Source organism: Hypomesus transpacificus, chromosome 6 (genome assembly GCF_021917145.1).
Source record: "Hypomesus transpacificus isolate Combined female chromosome 6, fHypTra1, whole genome shotgun sequence".
Classification (NCBI taxonomy): Eukaryota; Metazoa; Chordata; class Actinopteri; order Osmeriformes; family Osmeridae; genus Hypomesus; species Hypomesus transpacificus.
Window position 1 is genome coordinate 6,420,219 of NC_061065.1, and position 16,931 is coordinate 6,437,149.

Consider the following 16,931-nt stretch of genomic DNA (forward strand, 5'->3'; position numbering starts at 1 on the left):
TTGTTTAATCACTATTCCTATTATAAATCATTTCAGGCACCACATACGATAGCTATCCAATGTCTGTTTACTAAAGTTTCTGCTCCTACCAGCTGGAACCTACTAGGCTGGAAACTGCTGATGGAAGAACAATGCAATAAATAATGAAACTAAGTTTGTAAAGCCTAAAGTAAAGGATGTTGAGCCAGGTCCGTCTTAACCACAGCAACTCAAAGTGTGGCACTGAAGGTGATTCATGTTTCTCCAGCCTAAAGGTACAATCAGCGTAAACAACTCTTCCACATCTCTGGTGAGGTCCGTTCAGCTGAGCCCCAGGCAGGCAGCTGCTTAGATCTACTGGATCTAAAGGAACAGCAGAGACTGTAATCTTGATTTCCCAATGTGACAGACTGTTGATGCTTTGCAACATTTAACTATGGGTTCATTAAAAGTGATTTCAATGTGTTTTCACCAACCTGTAGTTCGCCATGGCAACCAGCTCATACTGTAGCTAAGTTTAGTGAAGCTAGTTCACACCCCTCCCCTGTAACAATATGGGTGCCATAATAAAAACATTATAAGAAATGAGACAGACCACAGTTGGAAACACAGAACCATATAGCAAGAATATGAGAAGATCAAATGTAACTCTGATAAACAAAAGTCTGCTTTCACCCAACATTAATAAACATCGCACAACAGCAAGTGATTTACATCCCATTTCGGGGTTCCGAGCAGTGAGCTGTTCTGAGTGGGAATTAACATTTTATGGTTGTAAAAACGTGGCATGCCATAGCAGTCAAAGAGAAATTTGGTGCTCATTTTGACAACTGGACCCAGTTGCAATTCCATAACCTAACAGTGCTCTATGTATCAACTTTAAGCAATTTTGACATTTCAGACAGATTCTGGTTGCGAGGCTGAAATCCAACTTTGAAGTCTCCCACCCCTGCCATGGCCTCTTAATGGTTGCATGTTAGTAAAATACTGTACTGAGACCCAACACAAACACGCTAAATTACTGTTGCTGATCAGACACACGTGCACAGCCCTCCCTAGAAATCGTCTACCAAGTAACCTGGCAGACTTGTACTAAAAGGGCCACCAACTGCTAGTATTTAATGGCCCTCTCTGTTCTATTTGGTTTTGTAAGCCATAAACTTTGACTGTTATTGTTGCATGCAAAACAGAGGCTTGGCTTATCTTTCAGTTAGCATGGCACAGATCAAAGAGCAAAACAAAATCAGGACATCACACGGAATGTCAGACATAACAGTGTATGTTCCCACCCTTCAAAGGCCCATGCGTTGCCACAACGCGTTTCCACGGCTGCGCCCGGCTCGACTTAAACCCCTTACCCATGAGCTTCCTGCACACAGCAGCAGCATCCTTTCAAAGGACCCTCTCACTGCAACCTACATAGGACCCTCTCACTGCAACCTACATAGGACCCTCTCACTGCAACCTACATAGGACCCTCTCACTGCAACCTACATAGCGGATAAGCCTTTCAAAAGAAATGGAGAGCGACAGGCTCCGAATCAGTCAACGTGAGTGATCATCGATTCACAGCAGCTGGGACTGAGAGGCTAGTGCAGTCTCGTAGTCTTGTCACTATCAGCCCAGCCACTGTCCTCCTCCTCGCCCGTTCCTGTTTATTTGACCGTCTCATTACACGGCGGTTGAGGCCCGCGCTCCGAATGTAAACCCAGACGCCTAAATAACCCTCGAGCACAACTTTCCAATGACGAATCCTTAAGGACCTGACCGTGTGCAGCGCGGATGACATCATGGCACAACATGTCGCTGTGCAAGCCGTGAAAACATGGAGACAGTTGCTATGACAACACGATGAGGAGCATGTCCATGCTCACATTGACCAGGTTGCAGATTAAAAGCCTGCTTATGAGTCTTTATAAAGTGAACTAAAACCGACCATCAAAGACCATCATTATGCAAATGCATGATTTTACTGGCATGCACAGTAGCGTGTGCAACAACGACCAAACAACAGCATCCAATGGCGTCCAAAAGGATAGGCTCAAGAGATATGGATGACCACCAAGCATTTCAAAAATGTTCTTGAGAACAACATGGTGACACTGGGGTCTGGACACAAAGCTTGAGATGAGAAAGTTCAGAAGAAACACAGTTGGCTCATTGACGACTTTTTTTTTTACAAAGATGTTGTTTTTTTCGATCCCAGCACAGAGAAATACACACATACTGTTATGTGTGGATATACATACACACGGTTATATCAACATCTGACATCTAATCATTAAAAATATAAAAGAAAAAGGCAAACTTTGCAAAAGATATAGTGGCCACGTTTAAGCGTATGAATGGTCAAAGTTGTGGCAAGTTTGGTGAGCACATACTGGTATTTTTGCATCTTAATACCATGTTTGAAATAAATTGGCTGGCATGAAGTCCAAAATGGGATAAGCAGTACTGCCAACAAAACCTGTTTACTGTCACAATTAAACATAACATTTCTTCAGCCGGCTCCTCCCTATCACACTGTAAAATGGAGGCCACATTACCTGATACTTACAAGCAGCACTCCAAATGTGTCTTAAATCTTAAACGAGAATGAAATGAATAAATGTAAATGTAAAATGTAAACGTGACCATACAAGAAAAGTTATTCCTATGGAGACCATTCTATAGACAGGCCAGTTTGTGTCGTTTTAAGGCAACACGATGGACACTTTGAAAATTTTGAAGTCTTTACAGTGATTACTTTAGGGGAAGGCTGGTTAACAAAGCCTAGCCACTGGTCATTACAGTACAGTTATAGAGCGCTAGCAGTAACAGAGAGCTGAGTCATATCTCTCTGTCTCCTGTGGCCTCACCCACTATAGATTTATTCCTGGAGCAATAAGCTCAATCTTTCTGAAGTGGGGGAAAGTGACTTCATGATCTCCACCTCAGCTGAGTAGTCAAATCCTGCTACCTACAAACCAGCCTGACATCAGGTCTCTGTCTGTTTCTCTGCCGTGTCACCATTAAGATACATACAAGAGTCGATCATCACAGATGCTACTCAAAGATACTACAATGTCCCAGGTGGGACCTTTGTCTATTTAGAGTTTTCTTTCTTTCTTGCTGTCCCAGAACTGAAGGACGTTGAGAGCAACAATTTGATTTCATACGTCACCTATTTACCTTTTTTGTTTTAAGCGGAGGCTGTGTCAACATCCATCTTTTACTGTCCCCACAAATGTGCAGAAATAGCTGTTGGACACAAGAAGCACCCATTTTGGGGAACAGAAGGAACCTCAACACTATCTTTAAATGTAATGTTCTCCACGCTTCAACTCTTTTCCAAACCTGTCCTCTCATGCCAGATTCTAGATCTTGTCCCTGGATGCTTCAGTCTGTCCATTCTTAAAACACTCACAGTTGACAACACAAGTCACCTTCACATGGGAGTTACTCAAACTGCAAGAAATAATGTATTAATGCTATCATCTGCCAAATCATAAAGAACTGAAGGAAAAATACTTTGCATAGTACCAATTCCTTGTAGCAATAGGACCAACACGAAAAATGAGAACGTTTTCTAGATCATTTAGGGCCATTGAAACTAAGTATGGGAATAGTTATGAAGGCCCATTTAAGCCACTCTAATGACAATAATTGCACTTCATTCTGAACTAAAGTATGTGCACTTTTCCTACCTAGCTACGTTTTAAGCCATAGTAAACACTATCCATGAGAGAAGTTCTGCTCGTGACCTGGCCCCCATTCATTTGCTGTGAGAGACGTTTGCCAACTTTTTACCAGACCTCCTTCCAAACGTATTTGAGTGGCCCAAGGATTCTTCTCAGCCAACACCTAAAATAGAGAAGAAACCAAGAAAAACAAAAACACACATGACCTGACTTAGAGCAGAAGGGGAAATCCACCCGTAGCTCCGCATGGTTAGGACGAGGGCATGCTGGAGGCTAGCAGGGATGCAAAGCACTGGTTTCAAAGCAATCTAAAGGGTGGCTCACCGGATACTTGCCTGTACCACGTAGGCTAAGGCCTTACCACATCGGCTTGGGTTCTAATCTGGCATCTCTTGCAGCCTGTCATAACCTCTCTCTCCCTATAGTTCCTGTCTCTCCCTACCATCACTATAAGAAACAAAATGCCCCAAAAATACTTCTTAAGAAAAAAAGCAACATCAATAAAATAGGACTGTAGACATCCGGACACAAGTTGAATGCCACAGCCATAAACAAAAATTAGAATATGGATCAAAACTAGGTTAGGAGTTTCAGTGTGTTTCAGTGTATGAAAGGTTATTCAAGCAGTCAGCAATAGTATTCATTTTGCAAATACTTTTGTTTTGTACCGTTCAGTAGTACCGTGGAATGGGCATATAAACATATGTGATCCTATACGTTCTTTACCATTAAACAAAATCCAAACAGAGATTTTCAAAGCTGCTTGCATCAACTTTCTTTTTGGTCAACCATAATTATTTCGAGTAGAGAGTAATTCGGTAAACATAGGAGCTTCTTTCAGAGAAAAAGAAAAGTAAAAAGGATCCTGGCTGCCCAGCATTGTGGTTTTGGCTTCCCACACCTTTCTCACCACCAACTTCAACACAAACACCAACTAAGGAGGGAGTAAGAGAAGCGATGGGACCTACAGCTGCCCCTCACAGACAGCGTTTAGCCAAGAGGCCTCCTAGACCTGGACTGGAGCAATCTGACATGAAGAAAAGTGCGTTAAGAGAAGTGTAACCATAAAAGCACCGATACAGGTTTTAATATGACCATTAATCAAAGGTTTACTTTGACTCTGACATGGGAACACATGCTAGGCTGGCTGCCACATGACAACAGGAACCTAAACCCAACAGGATACCAGTTTTCCCCAGATACCACTTTTATGACATGTTACTTCTTGTAAAATGACAGAAAAATTCCTATAAAAAAACTGATAAGCTTTAGCTATGCATTAACCTAATGCAAAGCACTGCTAAAATAGGATAAGGGTATACATTCACAAGTCGAATTTCAAAGCACTCTACTTTTTATTTGAGACTGTATGGATTACTTAAATAGTGTTGCAAATAACCTAGACCCATGTCAGAATGTCAAAATGCAAAAACACAAAAATTTGCATTTTGGGACAGGTCAAATTCAGTTTGGGACGGTTCATTTTGCACTTCGGGACGGTACTGGGACAGTGAGGAAAAAAGTGAGTTGCGAGCCCTGACTACAGCTGTGCAAAACTACATAGTATAAAAAATCAAGCGATAGTGTTACAATGCAATGATTGAGAAAACACTAAGGGATTTGCTTGAGAATCCAAACAAGCCATTTATTCAGAATGAGTGACTAAGGTGGGTGTGAGAGGCAAAGTCAAATGGAAAAGTACCAGTAATTAAGGCTCTACTTCTGGGTTGTGTCCTGCCTAGATTGACATAATTGACTTCAAACAATCCTTAGCATTACCTGGCCCCAAAGAGAACCTAAAATTAAAGTCAAATCTGATTTGGAAAAGCAACCTGGATTGCAACAGCCTAAGTGAGGGGGAGGGGGGGATCTGTCTGGCCTCTATTTCCCCTTACTCAGCTTACCAGCTTTTCAGTAATTTAAAGATTTGCGTTAGTCTTTTTTGTCCAGAATATTGAAACAAAGCGAAAGATACAGTCCTGGCTTTGAAGTTCTCATTTTGAAACACGGTAAGCCTCAGGTTGGTCATGATTCTGACCATAGTTTCGAGACGTTTGTCTTTGGGTCCCTATAATTGCACCCAAACTCCAGCCTGGAGGTCTACCATCACTGCTTCCATTCATAAAGCTGGAAGTGCCTCTTAGTGGCAGATTCGGTTTATTAAAACGTTAAATCTGTATCCCAGTTACTTCCCAGCTGAAACAAGCTATCTTTAGCGCTTGCCATTTTCAACTCTTCTCACTGGCTTCAGTCACATCATCAACCTGCAATTATTTACTCCTTCCTCTTGGGCAGTGTGGCATCCTCAAATCGCTAAACGGAGACGAAAGATTCTAAACACAGACAAATGTCTCTCGCCCAGACTGCCACTGAGACCCTGTGGAACGGAGGTAAACAATCAGCTCTAAGACTTTCAAAGGACTGTCTGTAAAGAGAGCCTGAAAGGAAATCTACAGTTTTCGACATCACCATACCCACAGTCACAGTGCTTCTTTGTTAGGACTGATCCCAGGAACTGTAGTTTGGATTTAATCCAATGCAATTTACAAGTATGTGCTTATGTGCTATATAATTTGTTTTATATCATTGTCTGAACATTGTAATATGGAGCATATAGAAGGCCTCTTTGTGATTGGTGCTACAAGTCACCAGTCTACAGGTTGCTCCTGATAATGAGTAGGCTATGATAAAGTGCTTTGAGATTTCAAAGATGCTTTGAAAAACTATTTACATATTAGACAAAAGCATAATGACACCATAACACTAGTTCAATGAAATAGAAAAATACTATCAATTAGGTTGGAAACACGTCTTCAAGTTCATCTGAGAAAAGCGACGACACAGTGGTGGTGTCCTGTGCAGAGGTAATGGGGTAACCAGATGCCTCTTTTCCCATAGTCCCCAGTCATCCCCATAGTAATTAAAACCAATTAGAGTGGATTTAGTCATGTCTGGAAAGAGGCAGCAATGTCAATTTCAAGAGCATTACTGTATGTACAAAACAACAGTTACATCAGAGCCACTTTGGGACCCTGCTATGATTCGAAGCAACAAGAGGGGCACCATGTTGTGGCTGGGGAATGATGAGTTCAACAGAGTTTCCACCAACCCCACAAAGGACTACGGCTAGTATTAATCAACTATAAAAGGCACAGTCCACCATTCTAGATGAACGGAACATTCAGATGCATCAGGATTGTCTTAACGCTTGACAGTGTACGTTTTATAGTGTCGTATATGGGTGATGGCCTTTATACTGTTCCAGATTATTCTGAACCCCGTAAGGTTTTTCCAGGTCACAGGATGTGCATCTAGGTATTCATTTGCATGAAATGACACAGAATTATTTTTTATGGGGAGGACACACCATAAGAAATATTTAGAACCCAAATAAAAAAAATTGTCATGCCACTGCGTGGTAAATGTAGCTTTCATGGCAAAAATGGAGTGCTTGGTCCATTGCCAACCTAGCCACGGGCAACCTTGGTAAACCCTTGGAGTTAAATGACAGAGTTGCGGGGGGTGGAGTCTACACTAAAAGACTTTGCAAGCTCCTTAAGGCCTGCTAAACTCAGAGTTCAAAATGATGTAAAAAAACAAAACAGGGTTCTGTATACCCGTTGAAAATACATGACTTGACAAATTCCAAAATATCAACACAATTTTCAGTTTGGGAGGGAAGTAATGAACAGGTACAAACTGACAAACATGCACCACACAAAATTGAAGGTGGGCAATGAAATAAAGTGTACGAGCTATGTGTAACCTAAGGCTCGCTGTCCATTTTATAGAATTCCATATTATCCTGGTTTACACACTTTTACAGGTAGTAACCCAAGGTGGAATCTACAGTTCTGATCAGCAGTCTGGTAAAAGGAAATTCCGCCCCCTGGTGTACTGATCTCACACTGCGGTTTCATGAGGCACAGGGATCACTGAAAACTACATAAGCAATGCAGTTGACTGTAACCCCAACCAACTTAACTTTGAGTCACTACCTTTGTTACGAATGACTAACCAGTAAAACAGCACATTGCAGGACATTGATATTGCAGTTGCCATGTAACAATTTTCTATTAGCTTAGTTGAAATGTTGCAGGTCTCTCTGCTTCTCATAAATGTTAGACATCAAACTCTCTACAGTTGGACCCATCTACTTGTGTTATTGTTACTGGGGTATTTGGCTGCCTTGAGGGCAATCTATTTATCAAGGAACATGCTCACTCACGTTGTCGCTTTGAGACATTCCTACTAAGGCGCTAATAGGCCAACTGTGAACCATTGTATTCAAGTTCAAGTCTTTTATTGTCAGATGTACAGAAAAACTCAAGGTCAGACTGGGCACTGACATTCTTAAGACAAGACAACGCAAAGAAACCTGGCATAACATAATAGTATTAAACAGGGAACCATATTTGTTTCCATCTTCAGTCACATAAAGCAACTGAGATAAACTGTGTCCAAACAATGAAATATTCCTTTAGTTGTATTCATATAGCTTTGTACATCACTATCATACGCATTTGAAAGTCACTCAAGTCCACCAAACGTCAAATAACTATGCTAGCTGATGTGTCTCTCTGTGGTGCTCAACTGAGGGAAGAGGAGGAGCCCAGCGTTGCTCTAAACACCAGGAGGGAGACGGACCATCATCCTAAAGAGACCAGCCGTCTCCGAGGACATGGCACCCTTCATTAAAGATGACATCACAGCAGGGAGGGGCCTTCCATAGTAAGTAGATGGTGTGTGATGATGGAGACTGGGGATGTATAAAAACCCAGAGCTCAGGGATAAGAGCAGCAGCTGCAGCTCAGACAACAGGCTCCACGTCTAAGGATATACAGCCCCTGTAGTGGACACGCATCTTCCCCCCCCGTTCTTTGGAGACTAAACCCACAGGTACAGTAGGCGTTCGCCCTCTAGTCTTCTCTCTGTGATACTGTGACCTACTGCTGTCTCGCTAGCTGGGCGTCTGTGTGGGAGAATGTGAACACTGGGTACATTGGGTGAGGGGTTTGGCTTGGCTGTGATGGTTCGTTGATGATGAGAGGTGAGCAACACATGAGACAGGGAGACGAGACCACTTCATATGAGGCCTACAATGTTTACTGGGTTGTACCTCTTTGCTAGTCTAAGCAATCAAAGCTGGCTGCTCCTGTATATAACCTTGAAGTAAGCAGCACTGACAAGACCCTGACTAAATGTACTGTATATACTGTATGTATGAAAAAAGTCTGATTGGATTTGGCTGGTTTCCTTCCTAGGTTTAGCTTCTGAAGATGGACATTAGGGTGACAAGTGTTCTCCTTGTCCTCTTGGCCGTGGTGGAGGCAACACCAGAGAGATACTACCATGTGCAGAAAGTAGCCAAGCATGCTTACCCCACCAAGACTCAGAGTAAGTCCTTTTATGTCCTTGTCAAACGTGAAGCTGGTCAGTTATTTACAATGTTAAACGAGTATATTTCATTTATTTGAATCACTTTTCAAAAGCACTGAAAATATTCAAGGAATTTTTCAAGGAAGTCCTTTGAAGGACTTTTTCAGTAGCAGATTAATTTAAGAACATTGTTAAATCATAAAGTACAAAACCGAGATGTACCAAACACAAGATCATGATTGATCAAAATCCTTTAAAAAATGGAATGATGTCCAAATGTGTGTAGGCCTTCAACACAAATCTTTCTTGTTCATTGCATACAGTATTACAATAGCAAGTGAGCAAATACATTTGATTTATTGATGTTTCTGATGATAGTCACTTGACCAAAGAAGATTTAAATTTGTATCATACCCTTCAGAGCAAAAATTCTGAAAATGTAATCCAAGCTGTTTCTGAAGACGTGACAGCCAATGGCAATTGTCACATCTGTATGCCCCATAAAATCTTAGCAACATGCTAAATAATTTGTTGGCCAACAAAGCCTTACACTTAGTTCATGCTCAAGAAAATATTTCTCCTCAAGAATATACAGAGTACTGTAATGACATGTCAAAAGCCCAATGTTGAAACTAAGTGTCAAGAAATGCTCTGATGTGGTTTTAATGGTGTGTGTCCTTCAACATATAAATAGAAAAGTTTACCACAAAGTGAACAATACGAGCTGTCGAGCTTGGATTCAAAAACCTTCTAAAACAGATGTTACCACGTTGCACTGGGCACACCCAAACAAACCACTTTAGCTGTTAAAACTGCACCAAAGCAAACACTACGATGGAGAGAAACATCCTCCTATTTGAAGTGTGACAAAAGTAAAAGAGACACTGTCGCTCAACAGACAAATTACACCAAATCCCCAAATCTCTCTGCTATGTTTTATATGGCACAACACGATATAACGTATTCGGCTCAACAAAAACTCAATTGAGTGTAGGTAGCATGACAGGCAAATGACACATTTGAATGTACCTAAACAACATCAAGGGTAAATTGCAGTCTACCCTACTTCCTTAACCAAAGTTCTTATTGTCACCTCCAGTTTGTGGGATTTGCCTTGGATGCCAAACCTAGTATTGGCACACACTGCGCCTGTGAGGTTTTCAACATACTCTTTTGTGGCTTTAAAATTATATCCCCGTTTCTAAGCTTTTCCTTCTTAAATATCTCAATGTACTGTGGAGGATTTCACAACACAACAAGTGGTGCTACTGTCAAAATACAATATATTTGTGGAATCCTTATGGAGTCTTATTCCATGCAGAATCACATCATCACTCATCAATCAAATGTGAAGAGTATGTACATGTACATACAGAGGATGCACTGTACATTTGTCAACAGTATTTTTACGAAAAATCATCCTCCTGATTTCAGTTTCAGAACTGGAATCCCAACAACATCCTGTGTTGACCTGACCTTCGTCTACTTCCTGAGAGTTCAGACTTAGGTGGTACAAATCATTCAAGGTGGTGCAAAAAACAGACCACTAATCATATACCATTCTACAGACAGTTTGGGTAATGAAAGGACTCAGCATAATGTGGCCATCTTAAACTAAAATAAAAGTCTACAGTAGCTGAAAGTCTGTGCCTCAACATGGCAGATATGACCTCCAGGGTTTGTGGGAAAATCTCAGTAGACCGCTGCGGTTCCGTCAACACTGCCGTGGGATGAGAATTCACTCCCCACAACCTCTCTCCATAATCACAGGAAGGGACAGCGTTCCCCGGGGTTTTAAATCAGGTTGCGTTGTTTCGGATGGAAATACCAACCCTTAGTTGGTATTTGGTTAGTTAAGGATCTGAGAACTGACAGAAAGGAAAGTGGTGGGGTTTACAATACTGACAAATCTTTAAGTGAGAGGCGGCATCTTTGGTAAATGGACTGCGTTTATATAGCGCTTTTCTACCTTAGTGGTAAGAGGTAGAAAGCACTCAAAGCGCTTTACAATGTTTGCCTCTCATTCACCAATTCATACTCACACTCACACATACTGACGGCAGTGAGCTACTATGCAAGGCACCGGCCTGCCCATCGGGAGCAACTTGGGGTTCAGAGTCATGCTCAAGGATATTTCAGTACATGACCTAGGAGGAGTCGGGGATCAAACCGCCAACCTTGCGATTAACAGACAACCCTCTCTACCCCCTGAGCCACAGCCAACTTTATGATAAACTATTTCAGCAACATTACAATCTGTGTCAATGGGACTAAAAAAGATTAATCGATGTGCAGCAACTGGTGCATGATAGAATTAGATATCAATATGAGCATGGTCATTAGATTCAAAGCTTTCCCATTCAACTAAAATCAATCTAGGGGCATCACAGAGAACAAAATAAAAAGGGGGACAAGTCGTCCATGGAAAATACAGCTAACATATGAGCTACAAACCAATCTTTTAACAAATTGATTTCTTGTGTATAAAAGCCTAAACTACAATAGGTTTAAAAAGCCACTTGGAACTCACTTAATCACATTTATCCATTTCTTCAGCTGTGGCAGGTGAGCCTGGCGCTCCAGGTGCCCCAGGTGAACCCGGACCAATGGGCCCACCTGGACCTTCTGGGAAGAGTGGTGTGGGACACCCTGGACCAAAGGGTCCACCTGGCCCCGCTGGACCAGCCGGCTATTCTTCCTCTGGTAAGCCTGGCAACCCAGGTGGTCCTGGAAAACCAGGTAGCAACGGCATGCCTGGAGAGAAAGGCCATACTGGGGCAACTGGAGCTATGGGTCCAAGAGGATCACCTGGCTCACCAGGAAGTCCTGGACCAGCTGGACTCTCCTCCGTGGGCAAACCTGGCCCACACGGCTTACCTGGAGGAATGGGGCCAAGAGGTGAGCCCGGACTGAAAGGACATCCAGGTATTCCAGGTCTGCCAGGCCAGAAGGGTGAGACAGGACACGGTATCCCTGGAGCGAATGGCGCGAGAGGACCAGTGGGACCAATGGGTCCTTCTGGTCAGCCTGGTCAGCCTGGCATTGGTAAATCTGGTGCACCTGGGTACCCTGGGGAACCTGGGAAGAGTGGCGCACCTGGTAGAGATGGAGTTCCAGGATCTATGGGTATGCAAGGGCCAAAGGGCCACACTGGGGCCCCTGGGGTGGGAGCACCAGGAAAGCCAGGTGAGAATGGTACCCCTGGTGTGCCCGGAGGTATGGGAGTTAAAGGTCCCCAGGGACCCGCTGGGCAGCCTGGTTCACCTGGCATGCCAGGTGTTGGAAAATCAGGTACTCCTGGGCACCCAGGTGACAGAGGCGCTCCAGGTACATCAGGAACCACTGGTCAGAAGGGAGAGCCAGGCCCAACAGGTTTTACTGGTCAGCCAGGTGCTACTGGGTCTATGGGCCCTGCTGGTCCACAGGGAGCTAGAGGTTTCCAGGGAGAGTCAGGTGTGCAGGGACCTAAAGGTGATATTGGCCTGATGGGAGCCCCAGGGGCAAAGGGAACCAAGGGTGACCAGGGAGCTCAGGGTTACTCAGGTAAATCAGGTATCCCAGGTGCAGGGGGCCCTGCAGGCGCAAGAGGTGCTACCGGGCCTCAGGGCAACAAGGGTGAGCAGGGTCATACCGGCGCTACAGGTATTCCAGGCGCAATGGGCATACCAGGAGCAAAGGGACACACTGGTGCCCCTGGCCTTCCAGGGCAGAGAGGTGATAACGGCATCCCAGGGGCGATGGGACGAGTCGGGCCATCAGGTCCATCCGGTCCACCAGGCACTAAGGGCCATCAAGGTCACCCAGGGCCCCCTGGGCCGGCTGGGGCCATGGCCAAGGGAATCTCTGGTCCCCAGGGTCCACCTGGAGCTCCTGGGTCAAGAGGTAATGATGGTACCCCCGGCCCTTCCGGTCCTCCAGGTCCACCCGGTCCCCCAGGTGAAATGGTCTATCATCACGAGAAGAGCATGCCCATGAAATCCCATGAGATCGTAATGCCTCACCATGAGATGATGAAGGCACCTATGTCGGCCTTTAGTGCTGTTCTGACTAGGGCTTACCCCACAGCTGGGGCACCTATTCAGTTTGACCAGATTCTGTACAATGGGGAGCACCACTATGATCCTCACAGTGGCATGTTCACCTGCCAGGTTCCAGGCCTTTACTTCTTCTCTTATCATATGCATGTCAATGGTGCTAACGCATTGGTGGCCCTCTACAAAAATGAAGAGCCAATTATGTTCTCTTACGATGAGTACAACAAGGGCTTCCTGGATCAGTTGTCTGGGAGCACTGTGCTCATGCTGCAGGCCCATGACACAGTCTACATCCAGGTTCCTGATGAGGAGACCAATGGCATATTTGCAGCAGATAATGTTCACTGCTCTTTCTCTGGCTTCCTGATTGCCTCGACGTGATAACTGACTAAACAAAACTTCCAAATTAACAAAAACCAAAAACAACTTCTTACAAATAATCCTGTTTACAACTGGCAAAGAGTTTGGGTTGTAGAATAAAAGCAAATGAACAAAATATTCTACAAGTTTTTTCTCATGCACAACTGCAAAAGAAACATATTATATTTTTTTGCCCAAAAATTGCACAAGCAGAGGCAGTCAGGCCCAGTCATAAACGGATGGTTTGAATTTAGTAATTTTTATCTTTATTCCCTTTTTTTATGTGTATTAAGGAGTTTTAATACACGTCAAAGGTTTTAACATAAATCAAATGGTGCTCTAAACTGCATGTAACATTTACAGCAGATATTTTGTTTTCATTGTGTTTAATAAATGTCTCGTGTCTGAAAGGTTTCACCTGTAATATATCTGCAAAATAACTCATGCTTTTGCTTTTGTGCTGTTGGTAAAACAAACAAAATGTCAAAATATATCCCTGAGGATTCAGTATGATATGTACAACTTATTGACCGAAACAAAGAATTAAAGTCTTGATTCCAAAGATATAAGAAATACTTTGTTCCTTGCTTTGTTGTGTTCCAAATTTGCAATTGAAATGTGAGAGTTTGATAGTTCAGTCAAGACAATCACGTATTAGATTTGAGCATTTATTGTTACATGACATGGACATGTAGATTTACTTTGGCGGAGTGGATGATCTAAGGGAAGCACTCCCTGCCTCCTCGATGCAACACATACATACATGACATATGAGGCAGGGAGCAATAGAGATATAATCCCCCTGTTGGATAGACACACAGACAGCATGGGGGAGAAGGGGACGGTGGAGGGTGGCAGCAGCACTGATCATACAACGACCGGGGTGAGTGTGTGCATATGGACGTGGCCCAATGGATATGCGCTGCTACATGGGTGTGGTAGTGGGAGGAGTAAGGAAGGTGGAGTAAGACGCCTTACGTCCCCGATCACTGACTGACGCGCGCTGCCCGATTGCCCTGCCAGAACTAGCTGCGCTTATTTGCGCATACTTTAGACTCTAGGATAACTTTCCCCTTGTCCATTGTTGATTTTAGGTTTTAGAAAGTTAAGCATTTTGAATGAAATAATGCAATAATAATAATTATTATTATTATTATTATAAATAGAATGCAAAATGTTTACCTTTAAACGCCGATGTGTTGTAATTGTGGTCGATTGCGGCCAACATGTCTTTCCAGAAATCTGAATTAACCTCATTTCCACGCTGTTTACAAAAAAGAGAAATGATTTAAAAACATGTAGAAATATAAATGAGCCGTAACTATGTAAGAAAACAGTCTTATGAGATGTTTACCTTATGCAACATATCCACTACCCTTCCACATAGAAGAGCTCCGGGCAGGTCAAAATAGTTGTCATAAAAATAGTATTTTGCTGCAGAAACATGGGACCAATTATTTTTTTAATAGGTAGACATTTTTAAATGTCACATAACTATACAAATATTTGTATTACAAGTCAACAGAAATCTTATCTGAAAAGAGGTTAGAAGGAGGAACACGTACTTGATCTTGTGAAGGATGTATTGAGGCTATTGAAATGCTTCCATTCCCTTTGGGGGCCATAATGTTTGATGATCTCGTCTGTGCTGAGGTCATTGGTGCCATGAGTTGCTCTAATCAAATACAAAAACAAGTCGGTCAGGTTATACAGTAATGACTGGTTTAGACTTGTCTATCATTCACAGTGAATACTAGTCTACCGTAAAACAGTTCCATCTTCTGCCAGCTTTACCAGGTTTCCATCCTCAAGGTCCACCACTAAGCCTTTAAAACTGAAAAAAAGAATTGATAAACATCTGTTTTCAATTGTACTGATTATATCCTACAATACATATACCATGTGCATTATCTATTACCCACTTGCTGTAACTGAGGCAGCCATTTATGGGGCACCTCTGATTTGCAAACTATAGTCAGTGTGTGTGTGTGTGTGTGTGTGTGTGTGTGTGTGTGTGTGTGTGTGTGTGTGTGTGTGTGTGTGTGTGTGTGTGTGTGCGTGCGTGCGTGTGTGTATATGTATGTGTATCAACACACAGTTCACCACTCCTCTCCTCATGACTCACCAGAAATCCCAGGTTGCTGGGGTTAGTGTCAGAAGGTCCTTGTCATAGCCTTTGTGCTCCACCAGATAACTGGCAAAACTCTCATAGATCAGCTATCAGGGGAAAAACATTAAATTGGGGGTTACTATGACTTAAATAATCTATCCACAGGTGGAGTTGTTGCATTTAGCTCATTCTTTTATAACATGACATCAAGTGAATGGTGACGGAAACCCCTTGTGGTAGTCGTGTTATTTATAAATTATTTCACTGTTTTATAAGCTGAAAGATGTCATCAAGACGCAGTGTCACTGCTGTGTGATTCATCCTAGCCACCATGGGCCCCGGTGACTGCTTGTTGTGGCATAGTAACCTATATGAATCCTAAAGCTTCATCACTTAATTAGCACCTAGTTTGCCACATGTGGAATTGAGGGTGAAACTGAAGCTCGTTTATTATTTACTTCAACAGTGCAGTTTACCTTTAGGCAACATGAAAGACCTGCTAGTCACGAAGAGCAGCATCTTCCTAAATATATGAACATACTGCCCGCTACAGCTACATAAAACTACTCCTTTCATGAAGCATTGTGCAAAGCTACCAAAACGGCAGACTAACTGGCAATGGATGCAACATGCAAAAATTTGGCTAAAGGCTAGTCGAACTATCGTCTGCATTGTCAGAGAGGCTACAGTAACGAGCTACAGTAACTCACCCTAGATGTCTCCTTCAAATGGTATCGACAGAGAGTGTGATCCAAATCAAAACCAATAACATCACAGTCTGAAAGGCTAAAATATTCACTCATTGTAACGGGTGTGCTCTCTCATAAAGACGAAGCACTGTACATACAAGAACTTGAACGCCTGCACTGTGCGCAGCACAACTGTATGCGAGTGTGTCAATGTCAATGACAACTAGCTGCAACCAATGTATTTGCCGCTACGACAACACGTGGGGGCTGGCACAAAAGGAAAAGGGGATTCCTCAAATCTTTGGCGACCGTTTTTAGTGTATCGCTGTTATAAGAGTTGAAAATTTAACACATCCATTAATTTTCATAATGTAAATGCTTGTGGCGTGTCTGACTTGTCGTCCCATAAAATGTAAGCTACGGTGCGTGGTGGTACCGTAATTTTCGATGTAGTCGCGCATTATTTTCTGTTTATTTTTTCTTCCTTTTTTCCCCAGGATTAGGCTCCACAAGATTATCAATAAAGTGAAGGCTATAGGTTATCTATTGATACTTGTTGATCTATTTTTCAAGTATCCTGATTACAAATAAAGACTGGGTAGGCTTTGCCGTAGGCAAAATTTGATTAATTAACCCAAATCTTAAAGCTTCGAAATAAAAAACATTCTAAAAACTTTTACTACAAATGGTATCTTAACAC

The 16,931-nt window shown here is 42.8% G+C and overlaps 2 protein-coding genes across 2 annotated transcripts in view; one reads left to right on the forward strand and one right to left on the reverse strand.

Annotated features, from left to right (window-relative positions):
• The window catches only part of nt5dc1 (5'-nucleotidase domain containing 1), a 36,862-nt gene extending 19,942 nt beyond the window's left edge, over window positions 1–16,920 (reverse strand). Inside the window, exons 1-6 of the mRNA XM_047022280.1 lie at window positions 16,253–16,920; window positions 15,558–15,649; window positions 15,195–15,266; window positions 14,998–15,107; window positions 14,787–14,866; window positions 14,615–14,696 (exon numbers count right to left, since the gene is read on the reverse strand). Of these exons, the coding sequence (XP_046878236.1) occupies window positions 14,615–14,696; window positions 14,787–14,866; window positions 14,998–15,107; window positions 15,195–15,266; window positions 15,558–15,649; window positions 16,253–16,345 (529 nt within the window). The 5' untranslated portion in view covers window positions 16,346–16,920. The remainder of the gene's footprint in view (window positions 1–14,614; window positions 14,697–14,786; window positions 14,867–14,997; window positions 15,108–15,194; window positions 15,267–15,557; window positions 15,650–16,252) is intronic.
• Window positions 8,448–14,005, forward strand: col10a1b (collagen, type X, alpha 1b). The gene is made up of 3 exons (XM_047022278.1): window positions 8,448–8,558; window positions 8,924–9,056; window positions 11,595–14,005. Exons 2-3 carry the CDS (start codon window positions 8,939–8,941, stop codon window positions 13,451–13,453), a joined length of 1,977 nt encoding a protein of 658 aa, XP_046878234.1. The 5' UTR covers window positions 8,448–8,558; window positions 8,924–8,938; the 3' UTR covers window positions 13,454–14,005.
• Window positions 16,921–16,931: the final 11 nt, after the last annotated feature.

Coding starts and splice junctions, on each gene's coding strand:
- col10a1b (XM_047022278.1), top strand. CDS start 8,939: ATGGACATTAGGGTGACAAGTGTTCTCCTTGTCCTCTTGGCCGTGGTG. Junction 9,057..11,594: donor TTACCCCACCAAGACTCAGA/GTAAGTCCTTTT, acceptor CCATTTCTTCAG/CTGTGGCAGGTGAGCCTGGC.